This window comes from Buteo buteo, chromosome 15 (genome assembly GCF_964188355.1).
Source record: "Buteo buteo chromosome 15, bButBut1.hap1.1, whole genome shotgun sequence".
NCBI classification, from domain to species: domain Eukaryota; kingdom Metazoa; phylum Chordata; class Aves; order Accipitriformes; family Accipitridae; genus Buteo; species Buteo buteo.
The window spans coordinates 12,147,390-12,175,055 of NC_134185.1; the positions used below are offsets into that span (position 1 = coordinate 12,147,390).

The following is a 27,666-nucleotide window of genomic DNA, read 5'->3' on the forward strand; positions in this document are numbered from 1 at the left end:
TCATTGTAAAATGTACATATCTTGATGGTTCTGTAGCAGTTAAGATTTTATTTTCCAGTTTAGTCTGGCTCTTTATGCTGTTGAAGATAAAAGATGAGCTATTTCCTCTGAAAATGATTTTATTTACTGTTAACTTTTAAAGGAAAACTAAAACACAGTAACCCCCAGAGTATCTATACATGCCATAGACTCTTTACATAAATCAAGTCACCATTAATATTTATTTTTTCAAATAGGTATTTGCACAATCAGGCATTTTAACTTTTATTTTAAAAGTCTGAAATAAAAATGAAAAGCTACAAAGCAGCTATTTCGTTAATCACAAGGAAGAGGCTGTTTTCAGAAACCACTCAAAGCTTATTTTCTCATAACCCATTCAAAGGGCAATATAGACTGCCTCTTTGCAGAAGACTTAGCTGCTTTACTAACAGCCAGCGTGTGGTACAGGTACGAGAGCAAAAGTTTGCCTGGCACAGCAGCGAGGCTCTGGGAAAAGAAAACCACATTCAGAGCAAACTTCGAGGACCAGGTGGGTCAAAACCCAGCAAAACTGCCTTTTGGGTCAGACCTCCTTCAGAACTCTCTTCTGTGAGCCCAGGTTTGCAATACTTGAATAGAACAGGTATTCAAGCAACATACCAACTAGGAAACACAGGTACTTTTATATTTTAGGCTACAGGATCTGGAGAGGTTTTTTGGGGGTTTGGTGTGGGGTTTTTTTGTTCTTAATTTCTGATGAAATAAATATACAAATTAGGTGAAAACACATCAATTAATATATTGACATTAAATTGTTCTGTAGCAGAATGTGTAAGTAACTGCTGAACTGGCTGAACAAACTACATACTTTTGTGTGAACTTCTTAAGAAAACTATTTTTTGATCTTTGTTCCATTGTACCTGCAAACAAGATTATCAACAATCCACAAGAAGTGCTAAAAAGGAACTCAGGTTTTGCTTTTTTTAATTTCCACATCCCCCTTAAACACACAATGGGCCTTCCTTATTTTAGAAGTTGTTACAGCTACTTTAATGTTTCACAACACTAATACATAATATATTTAACAAAATTTAGGAAAGCTGTAGGTAGCTTGATAAATGCTGAGAAACAGGATGAGAATCTCACTTAAGTCAGTGCTATCGTGTTTGACAGCAATGAAACAAGTTAGCTAAATTTCATTGTCTTTGAAATAAACATGCTAGAATACATTTAAATGTGAACAGTAATACAAGAGGAAAATTATCCCACTGATTGCTTTCTTCTACTTCACCGCAATACTTAAACATTGACAGACAAAACCTCTCAAAAACCTAACAATTGTAGGTCTATTGCTTGTATATGTGATTTCACAGCATTCATGAATATTATGAGTTACTTTTTTAATAAACTAATAATACAAAAAGCCTCTGGGTCCAATATTGATTTTTTGTTAAAAAAAAAAAACAAAACAAAAAACAAAACACTGAAACAAAAAAAAACCCAAAACCCCCACAAACCAAAAACAAAAGGCCATGTAATACTTGAAACAACTGAAGGCTGGCTTGAAACTGTTTATTACTGCCAGGGTTTTAATAAATATTTCTCTTAAGCATGTTCATATATATGAGAGTTTAAGTATAATAAGGTTTAAATTTTCTTTAGTAAATAAAACCACATATGAAACATTCAGTTCAACACATGTATATTTCTGGTATAATTAAAAGACAATAGCTCTGGGTAAATAATTATATTATATATTTATAACTATTGCAAGAATAGACATGTTTTATATAATCTTCAAATTTAAAAAACCAAGATATACAATTGCGAGTATTAGAAGAGGACATTCAAATCTTGCAAAAGATTATCCAATCTTTCTTCCAAAAAATAAAATCAAAATAATGCAAGTAGTTTTCTGGCCCCTGCTTTCCTCCCCTACTCCTTTCCCCCTTTCACACACACAAAGCAGCATCACAACCAATTCGTACATGTTCCCCTTCTAGAAATGCGTCACGGTAAATAAAAGTGGTTACAAAACCGTATCCCCTCTAAATTAAGAGTTCACTGGACACAAACACATAGTAGTGTTTCATTTTATAATTCCTTCTCCAATGTCAAATCTTTTACTAACTTAGATGGGGTGATTGAATGCATTTACACTCCATAAAAAAGTGAATCAACCACTTTTTAAAAATTGTCTTTTTCTAGTTGATAAATTACTCAAATTGACTCCCCTCCTACATGCCTTAATGTTACTATTCCACTGCACTGTTTCTCCAAGTATCTAGTGGGCACTCAATTAACACTTGTTGGTAGTTAAACTTCCAACTTTGCTTTTCTTACAAGTAATGTATCTGTAGGTACATTAACATTCATAAGAATTTAAGAGTAAATACAAAAAGTAATCTTTGTAAACAGTTCTTATGTCATACCCAATACAGAATGTTCAATGAAGCATTCAAGTCACTGCTCTTACGATAAACAACCCTATAACTCAAATATATACTCGTTAGCCAAGCATATTCTACGAAATATAAGAGCTGCCAATGCAAAAGTCAGAAGGACAATCAGAACGGTTGATCCAGTGTGGTTCATGTTGACTCTTTGCTGCTGTACCCGATTAAAGTCAGTCGAAGACGGAGCCCGTCTCTGACTCTGCTGCTGGGCACGGCGCTGCCGAGGACTCATAGACGTGTTAGTGGTCACAGGCGGAGTGTGCTCTTGACTGGCCGCTGCGCTGCTGTTCTGAGTTTCAGACTGAAAAGGAAACACAGAGAGTTGTGAAGCAAGATGGTGTGTAAGATTAGCAAGGAATAAAATCATTAGGACTAAAATGGGCTCTTTGGATAATTGTTAATACTTGAAAGCCTGTTAATACATGTCACTAGTAATTATGAGATTGTTATAGCCATCACTTTTGTCCATACACTACCTCGAGAAGAAGTCTATTTCAAGCTGCAAATTAGCAGTTCTAAGGACAAGGAAAGTCTGAAGAAAGTCTGTCAAACAGTATTTGAATTCTAGATTGGTTCCAAATCCAGAGATTTCGAATATCTTTGTCTAGGATTTGCGTAACTCTTTGCAGTTCAAGAAATCTTTAATAATCCTCCAGATAGTTAAGTCTCTGAGGATTTGTAATGTCACCTATACTGACAGAGAACCACGTTCGGGAGGGCAAGAAAGGAAGAAGTCCAGAGAACTATAATTAAGCAATGCTGCACTGCTTTCTGTGGACAGCTGGGTCCAAAAGTCTGTTCTCATCACCACCACCACCACTGGAAAAAACAAAACAAAAATCCTGGATACAGAACACCCAAGTGATTCCAGCACGAATTATTGAGCACTGTATTTATGCATGCACATACCTATTGCCCTCTACTGGTCAAACGTTGGTCTACCATTATATGTAGTAAAAAAACATTAACACTGGCAACTGATGTTCAGCTCAGGAGAGTATTATTCTAAAGAAAATAATTTTTCAGTCTGTAAGATTGAAACTATGCGTTCTGATATTCCACCGGCCTAACCCTGCTTGCAATACTAAATCCAACATTTTAATATTAAAAATAGTGACTCAGCACAGTTGTTGGAAATTAAAATTGAACCTTGTCAAAATGTTTGTGTTTAAAAAAACCAGTAGCTCTGAAAAAGTTATTTTTTTGAAGTCTTCTCTTCACTTCTCAGAACAGTTTGCAGGCATCAGGTATCCCCACTTAAAGCAACCTGCAGCTATTTTCCAGAGTTACCTTTCTCCCCGCTCCCTTCTTCGAAAAGATTGATTATCATTACAGCAGGTAAAACTAGAATTCTGGACATTTTATATTTGCTTCTAAGCAAAGGCCTTTTAATGGACACAATATCCATAACCCTATGCACTGTTTCAGCCAGCTGCTACATCCACAAAAGATATCCTTTCCACATGGCCAGACAGGGAATGTCCTCAGCTGTGTATCCCATTTGATAATCCACAAAGCAGTCAGTAGCCCTTGGTCCTCTGACTCTTTGGTCACATATTCTGCGTGTGGGAGAAGCACTCCAAATTTTCACCTAATCAGTGACTTGACTAGCCCGGGGAAGAGACCTTCCTTTCCTATCTCTTCATCGTTAGTATTTCCTACTGTTTATTTTCAGCAAGGAAGACTGATGTAATTACTTGCCACATTTGACAACTTGCCTGTTTACACAGGTTTCTTGCCTAAGCAAGCAAACGGCTCGGGTAGCTTCAAAGAAAAATGTTTTTAAAAGATTTATTTTATCAGCAGAGACAGCCAAGAACACCACGAGCAGCTTGCCATGATTTCCACTACACTGCAGAGGAAACTCATTCTGCTCCGTACTGAACCCATTTGAAAGCTCCTCAATGCCAAGGAAAATAAAGACTCACGGAAGCTGAGCTTTCGAAAAATGAAATTCCTAGATTCACCTACACTCCCATCTTTCAGAAGGGGAGAGGTAAAGAATTGAATTCAGGAAGCAAGAACTGCAAATTCAGCAGGCAAAGGGTTATTCTTCTTAAAGTAGCATTTAAAAAAGGAACAATTAAAAAAAGAAGTCTAGGAATATTACTGATCCTTCATACTTACTAAGAAAAGTAACTAGCACTTGCTGTCACACAGCAAGTTTTCTTGGGTTTCTTCCCAACACAGCAAATTTTTAATTTAAAAATAAAACAAAAAGGCCCTGTTCTGAATGAGACAAGGTGCCATACACTGACATGAAGGGAGCTGTGATTCAAGAGAAACCTCACTGACAATTGCAAGGCTTTAAATTATTTTTTTGGAGGAAATTATATAGATGCATCAGGACAGCAGAAAACTGACTGCTTCACCCAAAGCCAAGCTAACACACTGCCTTGGGATTTCCAATGTAATCAATGACCAAGTATCAGCAGACATGCAGAAGTAAGTTAGATAAAAAAGGAGTGATCACTACGCAATATAAATTCGGCACCAGATGCTACTATATCTTAAATAATATATATATCTAGATAAAGATTTTTTTTGTTTGAAGACTTAATTGTTAAGAATCCCACAAATGGCAGATGGGCTTTATTATAAATTCAAAAAATCACAATCATCTTGTCTTCACTTATGGCAAGTTTTTAAATTCTCCTTAAGCAAAAAAGTCAAGATTTTTAGACTAATGCAACACCTCACAAGACACAGTGTCCATTCAATTTTAAGTCATTTTCTGCCAAACCATACTGGAAATGCTGGGGATGAGGGCTTAATAAACTAAAAATAAAAATGTTTAATAAGAGCTATGTTGTAGCCACCTTTAGCATTTGATCTTTACAGTCACTGAATATGCACTTTATGTGTCATATTAGTTCTGAAGCTTCTGAAATTGTTAGAACTAGTAGAAAACTTTGCTCCAAGGACATCTGAGTTCAATGAGTAAGGCTAGTTCACTAAAATGTACATATATTAGAATTAACGAAAAGTTCTATCATATAACAAAATGCAAGTAAGGAAATTTACAGTATGTTCAGTCTACTGCAGAATGGTAGCATTCACTGCATCATTTATGTCTCCAGGCCACTATTTAAAAAATTTTTATCGGAATGCTGGAAGTATTAAATAATCTTAGAAGGGATGTTTTAAAAATATAGCAAACTCTAGGAACTCAGAACCATATAAATCCTCTGGGTTACTGAAGCCTCCTTCAGTTATACTCATGATGTCAGAGAGATACAGAAATAAGAAGGTTTAAGTATAGGTGAAAAACTTGGTTTGTGTATATAACTTCCAACTGAAGAACAGCTGAAGTTTGACACAGCATAGCTTAAAGGCTAATAAGAAAAATGTCTATTTTTTAATGAATCAAAGTTGGGCCAAGTACTCCTGATTGCCAAGACACTTAAAATTGTTGCTGTAGTATTACAAAACTTAAGACACCACTTAATAGTGATAAAAGGAAACACTTTTTAACAATGTATCATTCAGAACATATCATTAAAAATAAGGGCTTCTCTAAATCTCATGTATCAGAACATAGCCTCATTTCCTCACAGAAATCCCCCTCATCAGTTCAAGATTAGTTGACTTCAGTTATACTGTTTATTTCATTACTCCTCATTATAACACTTCATCTGGCCAGTATATTAGTGCAGGACACTACTATAGTATATTGTTTAATAACAGGTGTACTGAGGATTAATGTATTCCCAGGTTATCAGAAAAAAAGTCTAACCACAGTTTTTAGCTTGTCATGTTGATACTTAATAATAATCACAATTTTATTCAACGACTATAAGCACCAAAGTGGGACATCATTCCACATCAAAACCCTAAATGTAGGTTGCTACAGGCATGGTAGGAGTTCAGACTCCCATGACGGTCCATGTGGATTTAGTCAGTGTGATCAGGGGCACAGACAGAGCAACGCAGCCTGCCAGCCTCTGCTTCTCAGTGAGCTCCAGTGCTCTCCAGCCTCCACTAACCAGTACCATGGACTGTGATCAGAATTTTGTACCAACGTTTAGGTGACCACTGGCATAGTAGGTGACTTAATCTGGACCTGAGTCCAACCTGACTGTCTACAACATATTAATTCTAAAACATTCTTCTGCTCAGATGTGGAAGAATCTCATTTTCTTAATGCTAAGGGCAATTACTTTTATCAAGCCAACTTTCAGCAGTACCTTGCTTGCAATATGAATACTCAAACGGGAGTAATGTACCACTACTTTGCCCTGAGTAGACATCAACAGCTACTACAAACTGAAGAAAACAAGGAGAAACAAGGAGAAACAAGGAGAAACAAGGAGAAACAAGGAGAAACAAGGAGAAACAAGGAGAAACAAGGAGAAACAAGGAGAAACAAGGAGAAACAAGGAGAAACAAGGAGAAACAAGGAGAAACAAGGAGAAACAAGGAGAAACAAGGAGAAACAAGGAGAAACAAGGAGAAACAAGGAGAAACAAGGAGAAACGAAAAAAGAGAAAAAAGAGGGGGAAAAGAAAAAAGAAAAAAGGAAAAAAAAGAAAAAATATGTATATATATTGTCAGAAGTAGTCTCATCATAGATGTTTTCTGCACTGGCTTCAGACTCCTCACAAGTACTATGCTGCATAATGCTTTAGGTAGCCTATTGTTTAGTCTTAATAACGCTTAATGCCTGTTCTTTGCAGCTCTGGATCCTTTTACCCAAGCTGCAGTGGCAGCATTTTCCAGACCCTCCATGGCAGCGTTGTTCTTTTCATGGTTCTCATGCTGTTGTACTCACTGCCTTGTACCTGCAAACCTCGATAATGTTGTTATAAGTTCTCCTGGGAAGCAACTACCACTGGTGTGAGAATCATCACCCCCCCTCCTCTTTCTTCATTCAAAGATAAGTTACTTAAATATTTGATAAATATTCTCTAGTAATATAGGTGCACAAAATTTTAACAGGCAATGTGCAACATTTGTACTAGTGGTGTACTCTTCAGTCAGTGCTAAAAGGGCCATGAATGGGAACAATCAATGCACAGGTCTTGACGAAAAGTATGGCAAAAAGTCATCTTCATCATCACCACGTGCTATGCTGGAGACACAACTTCTATCCCTCTGTCTGCTTTTTAAACAGCAGGAACTCAGGAAATATATATTCAACATTGCACTGGGAAGGTATTTAGTCCTCTGCTAGAGTGCAGACCAAAGTGGACACTGTAGTAATTAAGCGTGGCATTAAGATACTGGCTGTTGGTCTGGCAAAATGACAAGAGAAGGTGGGGAGGGAGGGAAGTGACCTAGAAGATGAGGTCAGGCAGGGAGAGCCCAAAAGTCAAGAACACATAGTGCACCTCTCCAACAGCATAGACAAACACATCCATGCAACAATTACACCACACAGCAAGTCTCTTCACAGGCAAAAATCAGGAAGACTAAAGTACTGAACAACACAACAGTTCCCACTATGATAGCATTGCTGTTAATGTAACAACTGCCATTACTAAACCAGAAACCACTATTTCAAATTGAGTTTTGAAAGTAAAAAAAAAAATGCTTTACTGACATACTGTAAGTCTTGTGGTTTCTTCAGTCAGTGAGGCTATGTTCCTTTTCCTAAGTGAAAGCTGACAGAAGGGAAAGTTAATTCAAAATATCTTTTTTTCTGATGGAAAGAGAAATTCTCTCTTCAGGAATAAGGCCCCACGTGGAACATGGGGAATGGACTCAAAGCAATGCCATGCCACAGATCCATTTCAGTGTGCTCCTCACACAAGAATTCAGTTAAATCTATCCCAGGAAGGGCATCACAATTGCCCTGCCATTAATTAATTGCAAAAAATCTTTGTCCTTTCAAGGAGCTTAAAGGTAAAAATCATGGAATAGACAATTGTTGCTGGAAAGAACAAACTCGCCTGTGAAGCAGGCTGTAGATTGGTTTTCCCATAGTAAAACATAGCCTACAGATTCCCTCCTCTTCACCTACAGGTAGACCCTGTCCTTAGCATCTATTTACCACCATGTTTTTAATGAAGACTAGTTACAGCTGTTCTAAGACCAGAAGAAAGGTAACACTCTGTTCTTCCTGCACAATTACTGCTATTTTTTCCCTCTGTATTGTGTAGCAGGACATAAGGTCCCATGACTTCAGAGTTCGGCACATTAAATCTACTATACCAAAAGGAATCATGCAAGCTAATACAAGGATTCAGCATTGGGTCTACCTCTGCCCTTTTTATTCTCAAAGGGCATAAATCTCAAGTTCACAACAGGAAATTTTGTACAATAGCTTTTAATTAAACACACATTTGTAGTGTAAGTGGTAAACATTTTATCTAAGAAGAGAAAAAAATAGTTTTGATGTTGCCCACATCTAACACTTACAATTTAGTAAGGTAGAATTAGGTCTTTACACAACAAGAACTAACCCAACAAACTGATTTTACACATGCAAGAAGCCCAGCTGAGTAGAAAGGGTCTGAGGTTTGCATGGATACTCTTTCATATCTATCAGCAGAGCAAGGCCTCCGGCCCCCTACTTTGAGATTTCTATTAACTTTTGCATGAATAAGAACACAAAAATAGCAAGCTCAAATTCTTTAAAATAGTCTTTCCTGTTACGCATTTCTTTCTTCCACTGTGTGGCTCTAAGTTTTCACTTCCCAATGGCTCCAGAAGATTCCTAACGCTCAAAATGTGGCAGCTCAGACACACAGATATTGCTTCAAACTCAAACTAACAATCCTAAGTGTGACAGTATGATCCCTTAAAACACAAATCCACGTCTCTTCATTTACAGTTTATCACATATATTTTTACATACATTTATATGTTTAAAGGTCTCATTTCACATGGGACTGTTCTGTTGAAAATTAAGTTAATCATTTCTTATCAAATCAGCATAACTGATTAAAACAAATTTCTTGGAAATGGGATTAATCAAAAAAAAAAAATCATTCTCTTTTTCCTCAAGAAAATGCTAGCAATGCCTTGGTATTTTGGCTAGTTCTACTATATTAGCCAGGATTTGTAATAAGAAGAATAAAATAAAATGGTTTATTAAATCCTGAACAATCTGGAAAAATCCTTATTGGGGGGGAAAAAGTATGCTATTAGCATGTTTATATTTCTACATAGCTTGAAAATATGTTGCAAACACGCAACAGATGGTCTGACGTTATTTGACGTGTTTTAGTTTTTTTAAATGATCTGCAGCCCCATCCTCTGTAAAAAAGACAGCTTAGCTGGGATTTGCCTGCAATTTATCAGTGAATTTAGATTGCATTTGCCACAGTCATAACAGCAGCTGCCTTGGCTCGCCACCAGGCCTCGGTCACTTCCGAAACCATTATGTAAGCCCTACACCTAGCAGCATTAAAACGTGTCATACTTCAAATGGTAAGAATATTTTAGTCAGATTTACTTAATAGGTTATAAGAACCAGGAAGATATCCTTAATTAATATTTAAAAGCTACAAATTATCACTGAAACTTTTTTTGCCTCTGGCTAAGAATTCTATTGCAAAACCCCATGATATATTATGCAGATGGTAAATTGTAGTACTTCAGACACCATAATATTTTAATGAACTGTTAACACATACATTAAAGGAACTAGTGGGAACAAGAATTGCTAAAAGAACATTATTTATTGTTTTTAAGAGAAGGAAGTAAAAGCAGAGAGACTGCTATTTCTAAAAGTGATCAGCATACTATTTGCTAAAGTTTACACATAGATTTTATATAAAAGTATGCAGAAGTTCTAGAAGAAATGTATGAACTACATACTCTTAATGAAGCCTCCAATCAGCTTAACAGTACTGATTTCATGTTCAGACTATGCCTGTACTTGCGCTGATAGAGTTCAAAGACAGACCATACCGTTGCACTTGTTGGATCCTGGAATGCTCTAGCTGCACCATCCTGCTGGGGTTCACGTGAAGCTGCAGAGTGGTTCAATCCTGAAATGTTTGAGGGTCCAGCATCAGGCTTCCTGGATGCATTGACTTCTGCCTACAAGGAGTACATATGTATGCTTCAGAGACAAGATCGAAGTTCCTCCAAAAAGATCTGGCTTATTTTGGAATGTGTGTTTTAACGCATGGAGAATATGAGACTTACTGAAATGTAATAATCAAGTATCCCAACCGCAGTTTAATTACATACCAACAATTAAGAAATTCTCATTCTTTAGAAATAAGACTACAGATGTGCAAACATCAGTTTAAAAAATAATTTTGTTTGTGTATAACAACAGGTATAACATTCAAAAAACACAGAGATGTATAGAGCAAAAAAGAAAATTCTTTAGAAAATCCAGGACAACATTATGCCAGAAATAAAACCATTTTTTAAAACTTTTGTTTCTCATGTCCTTAAGTGAATGCTGACTACTGTTGTTACAAATGAACTAATACAGCCTGTTTCTCAGCAGGGCTAACTAGCCTCCAGTAAGTGCTAATTTAATGTGGCTATACTTGTTCTAGTACTGAAGTTGCCTCACAGCCAGAGTGGACATATATGCATGGCACTACACTGTGTCAGGCACGCATACCTCAGTTTCCACTATTTAAATTTCAGCACAAGCAGAGCAAAAGAAAAAATACAAGTCTTATAATAGTGCTTTTGTACACCTTTATAAAATGTCAAATAAGCATTCAATTCCCAGAATTTAGGTTTCACTCTTTTGGAAATTTCAGACAAGAGATCTGTAGTAACATGTAGAAGACCACGAACAAACCTCTTGTTAAAACAGTATATATGCCTGCAATAATCCATTGGGAATAGAAAAGGACATAACATCATAGTCCTGGACTGAAGCACTTAAAAATTTATACACATTTAAAAAAAAATGTCATGACCAGATCAATTTTTATCAGCAAGCAAGTCATCTCCCAAGTCATATATCTAGATCTCAATTTATTGTAAAGATGACAATTCCAAATCTAATACCTGTCTTCAAATGCAGATATAAGTAGTGGTAGTAGTAGTAAGAAATACAGTGTATTAGAAAACAACCAACTATGCTGATAACAAGCTAATAAGATCACAACATAATAATATTCTTTCATGATAGTATTTTGTGTGAGGAAATTAAATTCCCTGTTTCTTGATGTATATTACCTCAGGAGAATCTGAAAAATATGTCAATGAAACAACCTGAACATTAATTTAACATTTAAAACCACTTACAAACTGACAAAACTGCCTTCCTTTTGCACTTGACTATTATGAACTTTAATATCAGACAGGACAAGTTATGACTCAAATATGGACTAGCAACAAAGCAACACAGGAATATGAATAATTTAGGTTGCAATGAACCTCTAGATGTCACCTGGTCCAACTCCCTCCTCAAAGCAGAGTCATATTCAGTCAACTTTTGAGCATCTCCAACCCACAGGGTGAATTTCCCTTTCCCATATCCAGTTGTAAGTTGCTTCCCTGGAACCTGTACATACTTCTGCTTTTTCCAAGAAAAGCTCATTTCATCTTTACCGTTAATCTCTATAAAGCACATACACTACAAAATGTGAATTTGATTTATTTTAGTTTATGAAAGTACTAAGTCTAGTATGCTAGACTGAAGTCAGACTAGCATTCAAAACAATAAAGCACTTGAAAGTTCCCAAAACTGAACTATCTTTTTTGTCACCTAGTCTCTCTATTCTCAGCCCTTACCTTCAAGGAAAGAAGATGAACATATGTATTTGTTTGCACAGCAAGGTTTTGGTAGCAGAGGGGGCTACAGGGGTGGCTTCTGTGAGAAGCTGCTGGAAGCTTCCCCCATGTCCAACGGAGCCAATACCAGCCGGCTCCAAGACGGACCCACCGCTGGCCAAGGCTGAGCCCATCAGTGATGGGGGTAGTGCCTCTGGGAGAACAGATTTAGAGAGGGGGAAAAAGCCCTGCGCAGCAGGAACTTCAGCCAGGGAGAGGAGCGAGAAGATGTGAGAGCACCAGCCCTGCAGCCCCCCAGGTCAGTGCAGGAGGGCAGGAGGTGCTCCAGGCGCTGGAGCAGAGATTCCCCTGCAGCCCGTGGTGATGAAGACCATGGTGAGGCAGGCTGTCCCCCTGCAGCCCAGGGAGGTCCATGGGGGAGCAGATCTCCACCTGCAGCCCGGGGAGAGAGGACCCCACACCGGAGCAGGGGGATGCCCGAAGGAGGCTGTGACCCCGTGGGAAGTCCACACTGGAGCAACCTCCTGGCAGGACCCGTGGCCCCGTGGAGAGAGGAGCCCACGCTGGAGCAGGTTTGCTGGCAGAACGTGTGACCCCGTGGGGGACCCACACTGGAGCAGTCTGTGCCTGAAGGACTGCAGCCCATGGGAGGGACCCATGCTGGAGCAGTTAGTGAAGGACTGCAGCCTGTGGGAAGGACCCACGTTGGAGAAGTTCATGGAGGACTGTCTCCCATGGGAGGGACCCCACACTGGAGCAGGGGAAGAGTGAGGAGTCCTCCCCCTGAGGAGGAAGGAGCTGCAGAGACAACTTGTGATGAACTGACCCCAACCCCCATTCCCCGTCCCCCCTGTGCTGCTGTGGAGGAGGAGGAGGTAGAGAAAATCGGGAGTGGAGTTCAGCCTGGGGAGGAGGGAGGGGTGGGGGACAGCAGTTTTTTTAAGATTTGGTTTTATTTCTCATTACCCTACTCTGATTTGATTGGTAATAAATTAAAATAATTTCCCCAAGTCGAGTCCGTTTTGCCTGTGACGGTACTTACTGAGTGATTTCTGCCTGTCCTTATCTTGACCCATGAGCCTTTCGTTATATTTTCTCTCCCCTGTCCAGCTGAGGAGGGGAGTGATAGAGCGGCTTTGGTGGGCACCTGATGTCCAGCCAGGGTCAATCCACCACAACAAATTTAAAAATAATAATGAGGGTGAGTGGAGAACTGATTTTACTGCAAAATATGCCTTGTGATGGCAACATGTAGATAAACCATATTGTTTTATAGTAATGTGTATGCTATTAGTTGTCTATCTTTTAGGTTTTGGTTTGTTGGTTTTTTTTTTAAAGCCGAATGGAATTTATGGCATATAGCACCTAAAATGGACAAAACAATTTGCAAGTCAATGTAAAGTTGATAAAAAAAAGTAATGTTGTATTAAACCAGACAGGAATAAAGGTGGAGGCTCATAGTAGCAGGAAAACTGTAATGAGGAAATGTGGTTTGTTATTTTTTCTCCTGAATTTCATATTCCTTTCTCAATACCACACATGGGGTTTTTTTATAAGTTACCATTTTGCTTAAGGCTGGTATGAAATAATTTCTCGTAATCCTAGGATCATCTAGAAAAAGTTAGGATATCTCTTCTTTAAGGATCAAGATAATGCAGAGACTGCTAGTATGTTTCCTAGTAGAGAGGCGCTCTCCAATTACACACTCCATCAGCAGTCTGATGTTAAATCTTACCCCATAAATTGACATGGAATATATTCAAATGATTAAAAACTTGTGTATTCTCTGCTAGTAATTCATACTATTAGTTTACTACAAACACATCAATTGAATGCCTCAGCCTAACATCAAACAATAACAAAGTCAAGCTAAGCAGAGAAGCAGGAAGCTTAAAAAAAAACCCAACCCCCTAAAATTTTATTTGAGAAAGGGAGGGAAGGTGCAACTAGAGGACAGACTTGATTTACCTTGTAAAAAACCCACAGTGGATTGGAAAAGGCTGCAGAAACCTGAGGCTTTTGTTCATTTTTCCCCTGCTGAGTGCTTGTTCTTAGGAGGTGGAGTTAAGTATGTGGATACATGGGACGCACCAATATTCTTTACAGATTGATGTCCCCAAGTCTTTCATTTTAAAACTGAAAAAGGTATGAAATGTGAGTTAAGAGTTCTTTCTAAAAAAAAATTATACTCTGATATTTTTAGAATTTCTGTGAAAATTAGCAGTTCTTAAGTAAAAATTAATCCTACATTTTTTAACCCATATATATTGTAAAAAAGGCAGGAGCAGGCAGTCCATTGCTTCTCTGAGTAGCTAAACTTTAAAACTCTGTCCCTGTATCTCTTCACCTTTGTAAAATATTTTGAGATGTTTTTATCATAAGCATTATTACACACAGATCCAACCATGTCAACATGTCTAGATGTGAGATCGCACAGGAATATGCAGGTCCTGAAAAACTGGCAGTAATGCTCAGGCAATCTTTACTCTCATGGCACGCACACAAAAAAACCAGTAGTCTTTAGGACAGTGTTAGGAGAACATCGGTGGTAAAAGGGGACATATTAGCATCCTGACCTTAGTGAGGATATATTCTGCACCAATGCCACATTGTCATAATGTATTTCACTGTAGTTCCCTGCCCTCATGCACAGCAGTCTTCCTTAGTGGCTGATTTAAGAGTTTAGAGGAAAACCCAGTGAAAAACAGCACTGTGCATGCAAGACATGCAATTTTCTAAGGCACATATTTGGCTAAACAAACCTTACTTTCACTGAAACACAAGCTAGAGAACACATTTCTGGGTAACGGCAACTTCCATTCCAGAGTTCAACTTTCAGTATCTTCAGCTGCAGAGTAGTTCAAAAGAATTTGCAACCATTTTTCAGTAGGAATATGTTTTATTCCTTCCATAAGCCAGAAGGGGGGGGGGGGGGAATCACAAAGATAAAAAAATTTAGGTTAGCTTTGCCCAAACTTTCCTAACACTTTTATGATAAGGCTAATTCTGGAGAATTTAATCAAGTTATTAGTGACGGAAAAAATAGAAATAAAAGCAACATAGTTACACAGTTCTTACCACAATGCTCACCACTGAAATTAAAACTAATCAATCAGTGCTTGAGATGCACAACTTAATTGGCTCATTGCAAGAGATCCACTCCTATTTTCCTCTTTCAGACTATCCTAAAAAATCAGGTTTCCATGTAGTGATTGATGAAGGTTTATGAAATGATGAATGTTTCTAAAATTTACAAGTTCCCCCCCCTTTTTTATTCTATACAACAGAGATAAAAAGTTTAAAGAGTGACTTCACCTTGAAGCTAATTTGCCTGGCAAGTTCTTTAGCCTCCTTGTCCGCCTGGCTTGACACACTTCCGGATGTTAGTGGTAAGAGGGCTGTCTTCATAGATGTGCCACACATTTCACAACAGAAGTCTTGTGACCTGGCCACAAATGACATAGCTCAGAATAGCATGTTCTCATAACGTTCTTGTGTGCTTGTTTAAACAAACTATTTGCAAAACAATCCACAGAAAGACAAGTGGTGTCAAGACCAGGAGCTTAAAAGTACTTCCCCCTGCCCCAAATCACACTGTCTTGAAAAAATATGTTGAGAATTATCTATACTACAAATACACATTCTCTCATGTCGTTTAGGAAAGTATTAACAACTGACTTGCATATTGCTATTATCTATATTTTATTAATAATTTGTTACATTTTAAAACTTACTTTATACCTGCAGCAAATTAAAATTGTAAACTATAAAGGCCTAACTATTATTACAAATACTAAATTGGACCCAGGAGCTTGAACCTTAAATCCAGGAATTTCAGCTTCTGCAAGAGCACTGCCTTTCCTCCCCTGCACACATAATTTGTCCATAGGGCATACTGCAGGCAGCTCTCCAGGACAATGAGAAACCACACAGCCTTGATAGTACAGTACCAAGACCAACCCACGAAACCCTACCTTCTCAGCAGGGTTTATTAGCTTTGACTCAGTGCCATGCTAACAGGAAAGTTGCAGCTTCCAATTTGTAGGCAGGTGTGAGCTTATTCTGCCTGTAGTCTGAGCCAAATAATGTGCTAGTTACAATTTGGAATACAGTAACTTGGCTTATTACATAGAGATAAGGCCTTTCAAGTACCTTCTCCTTCCAAGATGGGAAAGGAGAAAGACCAAAAAAACCCCCACAGGTATAAGATTTCATTTAAGGATAATCATAGAATAGTTGAGGTTGGGAGAGACTTCTGGAGATCATTTAGTCCAGTCTCCTTGCTCAAAGCAGGGCCAAACAGAGCACGTTGCTCAGGTCTGTTTCCAGTTACATTTTTAATACCTCCAAGGATAGAAACTCCACCACCTCTCTGGGCAACCTGTGTTAGTGCTTTGACCATCTTCACAGTAAAAAAAGTGTTTTCTTGCATTCGGATTGAATTTTGCGTGTTTCAGTTTGTGCCCATTGCCTCTTGTTCTGTCGCTGGATGCCACTGACAAGAGCCTGGCTCTGCCTTCTTTACAACTTCCTTTCAGATATTTGTACACATGGGTAAGATCCCCCTAAGCCTGCTCTTCTTTAGGCTGAAACTCCCAGCTCTCTTAGCCTCTCCTTGTATGAACCATGTTCCAGCCCCTCAGTCACCTTCATGGTACTGCACTGGATTCACTCCAGTAAGTCCGTATCTTTCTTGTACCCTGACACAGACACAGCCCCAACCTGGACCCAGCACTCCAGACGTCTCAGCAGTGCTGAGTACAGAGGAAGGATCACCTCCTTCAGCCTACTGGCAACATTCTTCCTAATGCAGCCCAGGATACCATTAGCCTTCTTTGCTGCAAGGGCACATTGCTGCCTCACGATCAGCTTGGTGTCCACCAGGGTCCCCAGGTCCTCCCCTTCCAAGCTCCTTTCCAGCTGGTCGGCTGGTGTTATTCTTCTCCAGGGGCAGAACTTTGCTCTTCTCTTTGTTCAACTTTATGAGACTCCTCCAGCCCACTGAGGTTCCTCTGGATGGCAGCACAACCTTCTGGTGTACCAGCCACTCCTCCCAGTTTTGTATCATCTGCAAACTTGCTGAGGGTGCACTCTGTCCCATCATCCAGGTCATGAATGACACTGAATAGCACTGGCCCCAGCATTGACCCCTGGAGTACACCAGTAGTGACCATTCTGCAGCTGGACTTTGTGCTGCTTACCACAATCCTTTGAGCCAGGCAGCTCAGCCAGTTCTTAATCCAGATTATGGACCCCACTTAACTAGGCTGTACTTCATGAGTTTTTTCTATGAGGATACTAAGGAAGAAGCATCAAAAGCCTTGCTAAAGTCAAGATAAACAACATCCACTGCTTTCCCCTTGTCCATGAAGATAATCATTTCATCATAATCACAAATCTAATTTTAAGTTAATTTCCAAATTAATTTCCTAAAAATCATTCAGAAACAGTTGCTTCAGACTTTTTAGTTGTTGTTTCATCATCATCATCATCATTATTATTATTATTATTTACTTAAGAGAAATGATGCATCATTATTTTGGTTGTTTTGTCCCCACTTACACTTACTATCAATTCCATCATACTCATTTTCCCTCCACACTGCAGTTACCACTGTATCACAACGTTAATTACATCTCTAAGCCTGAATTTCAGAAGAACCTCTAATTTGACCACACAATGCTGGAACACAGCCCTCTCAAAGTATTTTGTTTGACCGTAAGTTCTGAGTTTGCACAATGTTCAGGGGGAAAAAAAAAAAAGAAAAAAAAATATATATATACACACACACACAAAGCATAGAACTTTTTTTATATTTGGAATAAATGCAAAAGAACAGATTGAAGTGACTGACTGACTTTCTACTCAATGCCTCACCCTAAAAGACAGTGTGTGTATATATATATGTACCTACAGTAACAAACTTAGTGCTTACTTCTTTGCAAGAGCTCTTCTTTCTTCTGGCGTATAATCCAGAGATCCTATTGCTCCTTCACCTTTGGTTGGCATAAATCCAATAATAGCTAGTAAAGCCGTTCTTACTAAAATGGGAAAACAGAGATACAAACAAGGTTGCAGAAACAACTGATATTTCATCTCACTTTACACTCAGTATAGAAAAGTTGCAGTTCTGCCTGCAAAACTTCATTTTGTCCAAAGGAGTAGTCTGAATTTCATACAAGCAGCACTGGGTTTTTTGGTACACAGCAAGGCTTTCTTCATTTTTTAAGCTTCAAATTATAAATGAAAGGTGAGGCCTTATTCTTCCATCAGCCAACACAGAGAAGAAAAGATAAGTTGTCACAAAAATGTTGCATCAATATAATAATTAGAGTTCCAGACTTTAAAAAGGGGTTCTGAAGAAAAAAAAAGGTAAGGGAGAATTAACATATAAATGGTGGGGGGGAAAAGAGGAGGATTCATAAGGCATTCTTCTTTTTGTGCGTGCTTTCTACTAGACACAATTTCTGCAATTTAGTGCACACAAGCTCAGTGGTTTTCTTTTATGCAGTGTACCACAGAATTTGTTCCTTTTATGTCATCATGCTGGGGAAAGAGCTTACTTAAAAATACTAATAACAGTTCATAACAGAATTGTCATCTAAAACATCTCTTTTGACAGTATCTATCCTTCAATTTTGTTTTACATAGTCATGAAATTTAAGAATTCAAGACACTTTGCTAGTAGATTTGGTAAATAAATATCATATGAAGATAAGTACCACAAACCAGAGACAGGATATTTACATGTCCTACTTAGAGGACAGTATTTTCTACTCTTTAAAAAAACATAGATTTTACAAAAGTTGAAGAGTGGTCTGCTAGAAAATTCCTAATATCTTACCAACATATTTTAAAAGCGCAACTGATATCCAAAGAAATAACTGATATACTGTACTCAGCAAAACTAAAATTATATAAACAGAAATATTGCCTTGGATGAATTGTGCCAACTCTCAGTTTCTGTGATAACGAAACTTTAAAAAAAAAAGGTAGAAAACATTCAGTTATTCTGAACTCAGACCATATTGGCTTTCCCCTTGAGTGTTCAGAAGTACAGCATCAAAATTAAAAGCTGACCACACTCCCCACTATCAATATTCAAGCTGGTTTTAGGGATTATACAAAAACAGGGTAAAGTAATAAGATTTAAAGTATTTTCACATAAGAACAAGTTAAAAAAAACAAAACAAAACAAAACCACCAAAGAATATTCTAAGTAGTCTGAGAATTCTTACTGCTTGTGCATCCAAATAAATAAGAGCTTACTATCACCCCTCAGTTTCTCAACCCGTTCACTCCACATTTAATACCATTCCCAAATCCTATGTCACTCTTTCACTACTTTACATTTCTCAAATTCTCCCATACTTTTATTCCCTCAAAATCTGTCTCCTCTTCTGCTATAAACATTCTTTGTGAGATTTTTTCAGTTTAAAGATCTAGTTGCTTGATGGGGTGACTTGGTTTCAGCTGGGGATAGAGTTAACTGTCTTCCTAGCAGCTGGAATAGTGTTATGTTTTGGGTTCAGTATGAGAAGAATGTTGATAACACACTGATGTTTTCAGTTGTTGCTAAGTAGTGTTTAGTCTAAAGTCAAAGATCTTCCAGCTTCTCATGCCCAGCCGGCAAGAAAGCTGGAGGGGCACAAGAAGTTGGCACGGGACACAGCCAGGGCAGCTGACCCAAACTGGCCAACGGGGTATTCCATACCATGGGATGTCATGCCCAGTATATAAACTAGGGGGAGTGGGGGCGGGGGGAATCGCCGCTTGGGGACTAACTGGGTGTCGATCAGCAGGTGGTGAGCAATTGCACTGCGCATCATGTGTACATTCCAATCCTTTATTATTATTGTTGTCATTTTATTAGTGTTATCATTATCGTTATTAGTTTCTTCTTTTCTGTTCTATTAAACCATTCTTAACCCATGAGTTTTACTTCTTTTCCCAATTCTCTCCCCTATACCACTGGGGGGGGGGGGGGGGGGGGGAGCAGTGAGTGAGCAGCTGTGTGGTGCTTAGTTCCTGGCTGGGGTTAAACCACGACATGGGGGTAACATTTTCCAAATAATTGTTACTTACTACTCCATGAAGGCTGCCATGTTTCAGGATGATGCCCTGAGATGCTTAAACAAATTTTCTTCCCCACTTCAAACCTGCCATTGGCCTTCAAAGGAAGAAGGAGGATATAACAAAACATGCTGGAAGTTAACTCTTGGATTTTGGTACAAGTTGTAAAAATCATGGTCGAACAAATCTATATGCAAACAATACTTCATAATTATATTACTGCCAACCTCACAAAATTTGGATTCAGCTTTCTGAACAAAGAAGTCTGCCACCTGCCTGTATTCATGCATGAAGAAACCCTTAACTGATACCTCACATGTCCCAGTGTGACATGGTGGCTTTCCTGTTGCTTCTGTAACCCACACGCCACATGCAGAGAGCCTGAAAAGCTATAGCTCTGTGAAACTGTACACACATGTGGGCCTTTGCCCCAAACCGTATGTCTGCCCTCCTACATGCAACCAATGTCTCCAACAGAGACCAAGCGGGCCCATGGAGAGAACAGGAGGTTAGACAATCACATCATCAATGTGATTACTCCCGGAGGAAATTTCCATTTATTAGGTACAAAGCTTCATGTTACAGAATACCAGAATTACAGAATACCAGAGTCACCTTGGAAGTCTTCTGGTCTTAAATTGGCAGCATTAACTGTATTATGCCACCTTTCTTAAAAAATAACATTACCTTAAATGCCAAGAATCTGTCTCTCAGACACCTACAGTTAAATTGATCACATAAAAAGGAAAAACTAGTAAATGTGCTTACCGTCAGCAAAATAATGCTGGGTGGTTTCATAGGATATTCAGGTGGTAGTACTATTCGCCCGTGATAAATCCCTCCATCGAAATCTGAATCTGGAGGGCCTCTAACAGTAAAGTGCCATTCAAAAAGATTATCCTAAAATGCCCCCACAAGAGGGAGAAGAAAAAAAAAAAAAGAAGGAAGAGTGTGTCAAAGTAGAAGACAACTAAACACCATTCCTTGAACAAGGACAGGCTAAAGAAACAGCGCATAGCAGAAGTTTTAAGAAGTCAAAATCAAAAGGAGAGTAAGACAAGCAACACACTATTAAGATTCTGGTTAAAAGGATAAAATATTGTAGCTTTCTGGTAATTTTCTTACCTAATGGCTTTGCTGAAACCCTCAAATTCATTATTCAAGCTCTTCACTCTATCTGTATCAATTATGACAAAAGTTTTATTACCCAACAGATGGAAAACTGAGTCAACTAAGGGAAAACTGGGTCTTTGCCCCAGCGCATAATAATTTCTGGAGAACTGAGGTGAGACCCATGCCAAGAAAGAACATTAATGACAGCCTTCCCAAAGCCCCTTCTATGCCCAAGTCAGCACAGGGACTCAACTCACACCCCAGAGAATTCCCATCCTTTTTTGCTTCTCCACAAAAAATTTTGAACAACTACTGTGCCCTACTGCACAACAGGTACACTTTGAAATTTGGAATATTATTTTCATTGGACATATAACTTCTTTTTAAACATTATTTCTTCGGGGTTCTGTGTTTAGCTTTGTGTATCAGATCTTGTGATGCCCACAACTTCCTGAATACTTACAAGCAGGACAACTCCCACTGTTAGGACAGGAGACCATATGAGGCTTGCTGTCAGTGAATGAGATCTCTCAACTAATGCTGAATGCTGATATCACAGGGCTGTCACTACCCACCTAGTTACAATTTTTTCAAGGATGGGAGGTAACTGTCAACATTTCCAGCATTTCCTTTCATCTGCCACTGTTCTCTTCCCAGTGAGTCACTGTTCTAACCCAGAAATGAGACCTTCATGTAAGTTACAAGTAATAGCATGAATTAAACCTTACATTTCACCACAGGAAGGGGAAACACAAGGTACAAACAAAAACTAGTCAATAGTGAGGTATATTGGATAGCACCTAGGAACATGCTATTTTCTGTAAGCATGTTAAGTGTGCTAGGGCTTTCTAGGAAAAGCTAAATCAAACCCTCAAACTGAATACCACAGAACACTGCCTTTTTTATTATTCCAGTGAAATAAGAAGGGGTTTCTACTTAAGCTTCTAACCACCAGAACTTCATTGTCCTCTCAGCCCAAAAACTTAACTGAGTGTTTAGAAGACTTCGGGAAGCTACTATTTAAGTGGAATCTAAACATTCTCTCTTAAAATGCATCCAGAATTGTACCCATTTATGTTTTTCAGGGGTTTTGTATGCAAAATAGCAAATCCTCATAGTTCACCTAGGTTGAAGTGTTTGGTTGAGTGCACTGGGTTTGCATGGCAAGGTTTTGGTAGCAGGGGTGCTACAGGGGTGGCTTCTGTGAGAAGCTGCTAGAAGCTTCCCCCATGTCCAACGGACCCAATGCCAGCTGGCTCCAAGACGGACCCACTGCTGGCCAAGGCCGAGCCCATCAGCAATGGTAGTAAGGCCTCTGGGACAACAGATTTAAGAAGTGGGGGGAAGGACTCACATTGGAGAAGTTTGTGGAGGACTGTCTCCCGTGGGAAGGACCCCACGCTAGAGCAGGGGAAGAGTGTGAGGAGGAAGGAGTGGCAGAGATAACGTGGGATGAACCGACTGCAACCCCCATTCCCCATCTCCTTGTACTGCTGGTGGGGAGGAGGTAGAGAAATTTGGGAGTGAAGTTGTGCCTGAGAAGAAGGGGGGGTTGGGGGGGAGGAGTTTTAAGATTTGGTTTTATTTCTCATTGTCCTACTCTGATTTGATTAGTAATAAGTTAAATTAATTTTCCTTAAGTCGAGTCTGTTTTGCCCATGATGGTAACTGGCGAGTGATCTCTCCCTGTCCTTATCTCGACCCACCAGCCTCTCCTTATATTTTCTCTCCCCTGTTCAGCTGAGAGAGGGAGTGACAGAGAGGCTTTAGTGGGCACCTAGCATCCAGCCAGGGTCAAACCACCAGAGTTGAGCAACTCAGCAACTGAGCCAGATGTCAGGTTTGGGTGCAAAAACCTTGACTTAAACATAATGCATTTATGTAATGTCAGGAAGAAGGAGGGGAATAAACATATTATACCTGTGTGATAAAATTACTCAGGTGCAACATAAACCCAGTATTATGTACTTGCACTAACAACCTGGAACTACAACACTGTTCAAGTAGAATTCTGCTGTTGATTTCCACCATAGGACAAAAAGAACTGAATCAATTTCCAACGGTCTGCTAGTATCCAAGTATGTACATTTTAAATACATATGTATACAGAGAACTTAAGAGTATATATAACACAGCCTAATTACAAGCTCTTGCAAACATATAGAGAAACAAACCTCCAAAGGCTGTGCATGATAATGATCTGTAGGATCCTTCAGTTCTGCAGCCTCTTTCATCAAACGTTTGACAGCTGAAAAAAAGAAAGTGTAAGAAATTAAAATAAAGAAAAAAATTAATATGCATTGCATACAAAAAATACATAAACATTTCTTGAAGAGCTCCTTTTAGCTAACTAATCTTCATCAGCACATCCCAGTTTCTCCACTGGAGTTAATAATCCAAAACACAATATAAATTACTCACACTGAATAAATCTTAAATGAGTTATACAACCACAAAGTTATGTAAAGTATGTTGCACGGTCACAGAGTTTCTCAACACTGAACACTGGGACTAAAGTAGTTTTACATTAATTGCACCAAAGACACAAGGAAAAACATAGGTGTCATTAACAGTGTTTCAGACTTTAAATACAAGATGTACAAGACTAATAACCTCAATATTTTATCATTAAGGACATCATGTGCATCTTTAAACAACTGCTGAAAAGCTTTATCCTGACACCTCCCATGACTATCACACGACTACTCCATTAATTATTCCAAAGGAGGTCATGATAAGATTTGAGAGAAACCAACACATTGGCAGTACGAGGAGATGAAGTATTAAACTAGATTTGAAAATGCGTATGCCCAGCCAGAAAAATTTACCCAGGGCCTTTGTAATTTGAACCTACTACTGAGTGTGGACACACTGATATTTTTCTATCCTTAATTCAGGATAGTCATTAGTTACCCTCTCCAATCTTCTAATTCAGAACCACCACCATCATCTGTATTTTCTGCATCTCCTTTTTCCTTCCCCTTTAGTATGTTCTGTTGCATCACTTGTCCTGCCAGGTGCCCTCATGTGCATCATGCATTAATGCCTAATAAAGAACTCAGCCAAACTGAAGAGCAGACTAAACGTAAGAACTACAGACATGAAATTCAAGGATGCCACCTCATGAATAAGACTAGGTAGAAAGTTCTTACTCCTTCCTACTTACTGGAAAAAAAGTGCAAATACCAGTTACCTCTTTCAGCAACTACATAGGAACAGGATCCCTTAATCCATCCTCCACAGTCAGTTCAAAGCACAGATGTCCCACCAACTCATGTAATCATCTAACTTCAAAGAAGGAGAAACACCGACCAAATTCCCTTACATTGTAAGCCTAAAGATATGGTGAAAGTGAACCGTAGTTCCTCAGTTTACAAAGCCTGGCATCACCAGCTGACTGTAGGCTGTGTAGCATGCTCAGACTCCAGGGTTTCACTTGCTTTCATGATGCTGTGAGGGAAGCCACTCTAACCCTCCTGCAGAGAAATTCTGATTTCAATCTACTGCAAAAAGTTCTTTTCCTCCTTCGCACGTCTTGACAGCTATAAACAACAGCTCAAAGTTTGAGAATGTCACTTCTTACAACCCAAAAAGCAAACAGACTATGCGGAAATTTGCTGCTGCCAGTTGTCCCAATTGTGCTGCTGCCAGGGGGAGGTGTCAGTCAAACACCCTGCAGAGCCCACGAGGTCACGTCACAGACAGCGGCACCCGGGCTCCACTGAAAAGCAGTTTGCCTCTTCCATCTGCATTAAGGTTTACCGGTTCATTAGCGAGGAATAAGAAGAAAACCAGTTTGGACCAGAAAAGGCTTCAGACCCAGCACTGCTTCACAGCCAACAAGCCTGGACACTTGCCTTCAGAAGAAGAGTGGCACGCACCAGGGTGAGCTAATTCAGGAGCGAATACCCCATGAAGTAAAAGGGTAACCATGAGAAAACTGAGAACGTATATAACGAAGCCTAATGAAGACAGAATAGTCGTGGACAAGGCAGACAACTCTGTTACTGAGATTTCCCAGACAAGGGACCCAAGATAGAAAAGAAATGCAGTCCCTCTGTATCAGCATCACATGCAGTTACCCATGTTAACTTAGGGAAAGCTAACTATTAGAAGGGGGAAAAAAAAAAAAAAAAGTATTTCGGGACCATTCTACAAAAGTCTACCGACACCCAAAGAAAGGTTTGTACCCAGCCTACCAGCCTAAAACTGGGCAAAGGATCTTTGGCAGTGCACACTGGCACTTTGGATTTGTCCCAAAAGGAATAGCCTTTTTACCACTTTAGCTCCAAGGCTGTCCCCAGTGCTGAGTGCCAGCAGCTGGCAGGCAGAAACAGAGAAAACAAGATTTTGAACTGAGAATAGAGACAGCAGCCAGGTGGGGACAACAAGCAGGTGGGCTCCTGTAAAGTAGAATTTAAAACAGAAGCAGTTTAAAGCATGTTTTTCTAACATATTTTTGTATTTAATTAACAGTGACACTGTGTTTTTCATAGCATTATTTTATTATCAAGAAGCCAGACTATAGATATTTTAAGCCAGCAAAAAATACACTGAAAGAATGTGAAATACTATTCCATTCTTGGAACATGAAATACAGAAAAACATACAATTTAGCTTTTGTATGCCATAGAGATAACTTTCTTAGAAGTTTTCAGTATTAGGCAACCTAGGATATCTTAAGAAGCACATACGAAGAAAAGCTGAGAGAGTCAGGGTTGTTCAGCCTGGAGAAGGGTATAGGGAGACCTTACTGTGGCCTTAAAATACTTACAAGGGGCTCGTAAGAAAGACAGAGTGACTTTTTACCATGGCCTGTAGTGACAGGACAAGGAGCAATGGTTTTAAACTGAAAGAGGGTAGGTTTAGATTGGACAGAAGGAAGAAATTCTTTATGATGAGGGTGGTGAGGCACTGGAACAGGTTGCCCAGAGAGGTTGTGGATGCCCCATCCCTGGCAGTGTCCAAGGCCAGGTTGGATGGGGCTTTGAGCAACCTAGTCTAGTGGAAGGTGTCCCTGCCCATGGCAGGAAGGTTGGACTAGATGAGCTTTGAAAGTCCCTCCCAACCCAAACCACTTTGTGGTTCTGTTTCCACATTGCTGAAAAACACCAACTGACAGGCTGCAGAGAATAGCCTGGACTGACAAACATTCATTCTGAGAACGTGCAATCCAGTGAAGAAAGCATCAAATTGTTTGTTCTTTAAGCATAGCTGCAGTATTCATGAACACAGTCCCTCCTCTAGCTACTGAAAACTGCAACGGAAGAAACGTAATTCACAAAGTCTGCCTGCAATGAGTACATAACATTCTTATCCAAACTTCATTAAAAAGAGTTTTGATACAAAATATGGTATTTCAACCCACTTAAAATCACACTGAGTCATCTGAGCAAACGTTTGGCAATGGCAATTCTGAAAAATAAGAACGGTTTGGGCCCATTCAAAATAAAGAATTGCAAATTGTCAATAAAGTAAAAAGGTATCACTAATTCAGCCAAAAAAAATTCAAATCAAGACATTCGATTTGTCCAAGACAAGTTTGAGAGACAAAATAATCAAGGTATTTTTTAATGTGGCATGACTGTCATCATGAAAAATAACCATGCTTTCACAGGTACACTCGACAACTATTTATCATAACATTCACTGAAATTAAATACTGCAGAAATTAAGTTTCTGGGCTAACTAGAGAGCAAAGGAGAGTTCCCATCCTGGCAGTAGGCGTAGGAGCTCTCCACTGCTCTGGGGAGGAAAGGAAAGAGTGGGTGCTATGGGCCAGAAGCTCTGTTAGACAATCTGCCTCTTGTATTACACCAAACTTACCAAATTTTTCTGAAAAGCAGAACATGGATGTTAAAAATCTGAGAATCATATTTAAAGCCACCAGCTTGCTTTAGGATTGAGCAGCGGTGGAATAACACAATTAATAAGCAAAATTTGTGTAATGTATGCATGTATGATTTGTAGATTTATTTCTGTCAAAAACTGTGTCCTGGTCAAATCCTACTTCTTATGAACATTTACCTTAAGCTATCCTGAAATTTCCGTTCAACACAACTGCTTCTCTTGGTTATATCTTGAAGTCACATTCAAGTACTCCTGCTATCATGCCCAACTAGACTGGTCTGCACCTCACGGCCCAGGAAACCCTTCTGTACACAGAAAATGCAAGCGATCAATCTTCATAAATATCAGTATTACTGCTTAAGGAGACAACAGGATTTGAACATCGGTGGTGTTCTCTTAGTAAAATATCATGCCTCATTTTTAAAGAATCTGTTGTCATGAAAATAAAAATAGTCTTAAAGCAATTACATTTAGCGTTACAGAGCTTTGTTTTGTTAGTAGTCTTCTGTATTTAACAAGGAAGGATTTTAGTTCATTT

At 39.0% G+C, this 27,666-nt stretch overlaps 1 protein-coding gene across 4 annotated transcripts in view; it reads right to left on the reverse strand.

Moving 5' to 3' along the window:
* Window positions 1-202: 202 nt before the first annotated feature.
* UBE2J1 (ubiquitin conjugating enzyme E2 J1) overlaps window positions 203-27,666 on the reverse strand; it is a 47,302-nt gene continuing 19,838 nt past the window's right edge. For 3 of the 4 annotated variants that reach the window (XM_075046604.1, XM_075046603.1, XM_075046605.1), the window contains exons 2-9: window positions 23,453-23,526; window positions 20,934-21,065; window positions 20,178-20,262; window positions 18,028-18,133; window positions 15,408-15,537; window positions 14,860-14,940; window positions 10,293-10,424; window positions 203-2,736 (exon numbers count right to left, since the gene is read on the reverse strand). In XM_075046604.1, coding sequence (XP_074902705.1) covers window positions 2,467-2,736; window positions 10,293-10,424; window positions 14,860-14,940; window positions 15,408-15,537; window positions 18,028-18,133; window positions 20,178-20,262; window positions 20,934-21,065; window positions 23,453-23,512 — 996 coding nt within the window. In that variant the 5' untranslated portion in view covers window positions 23,513-23,526 and the 3' untranslated portion in view covers window positions 203-2,466. The remainder of the gene's footprint in view (window positions 2,737-10,292; window positions 10,425-14,859; window positions 14,941-15,407; window positions 15,538-18,027; window positions 18,134-20,177; window positions 20,263-20,933; window positions 21,066-23,452; window positions 23,527-27,666) is intronic. The other variant, XM_075046606.1, reaches the window with a different exon arrangement.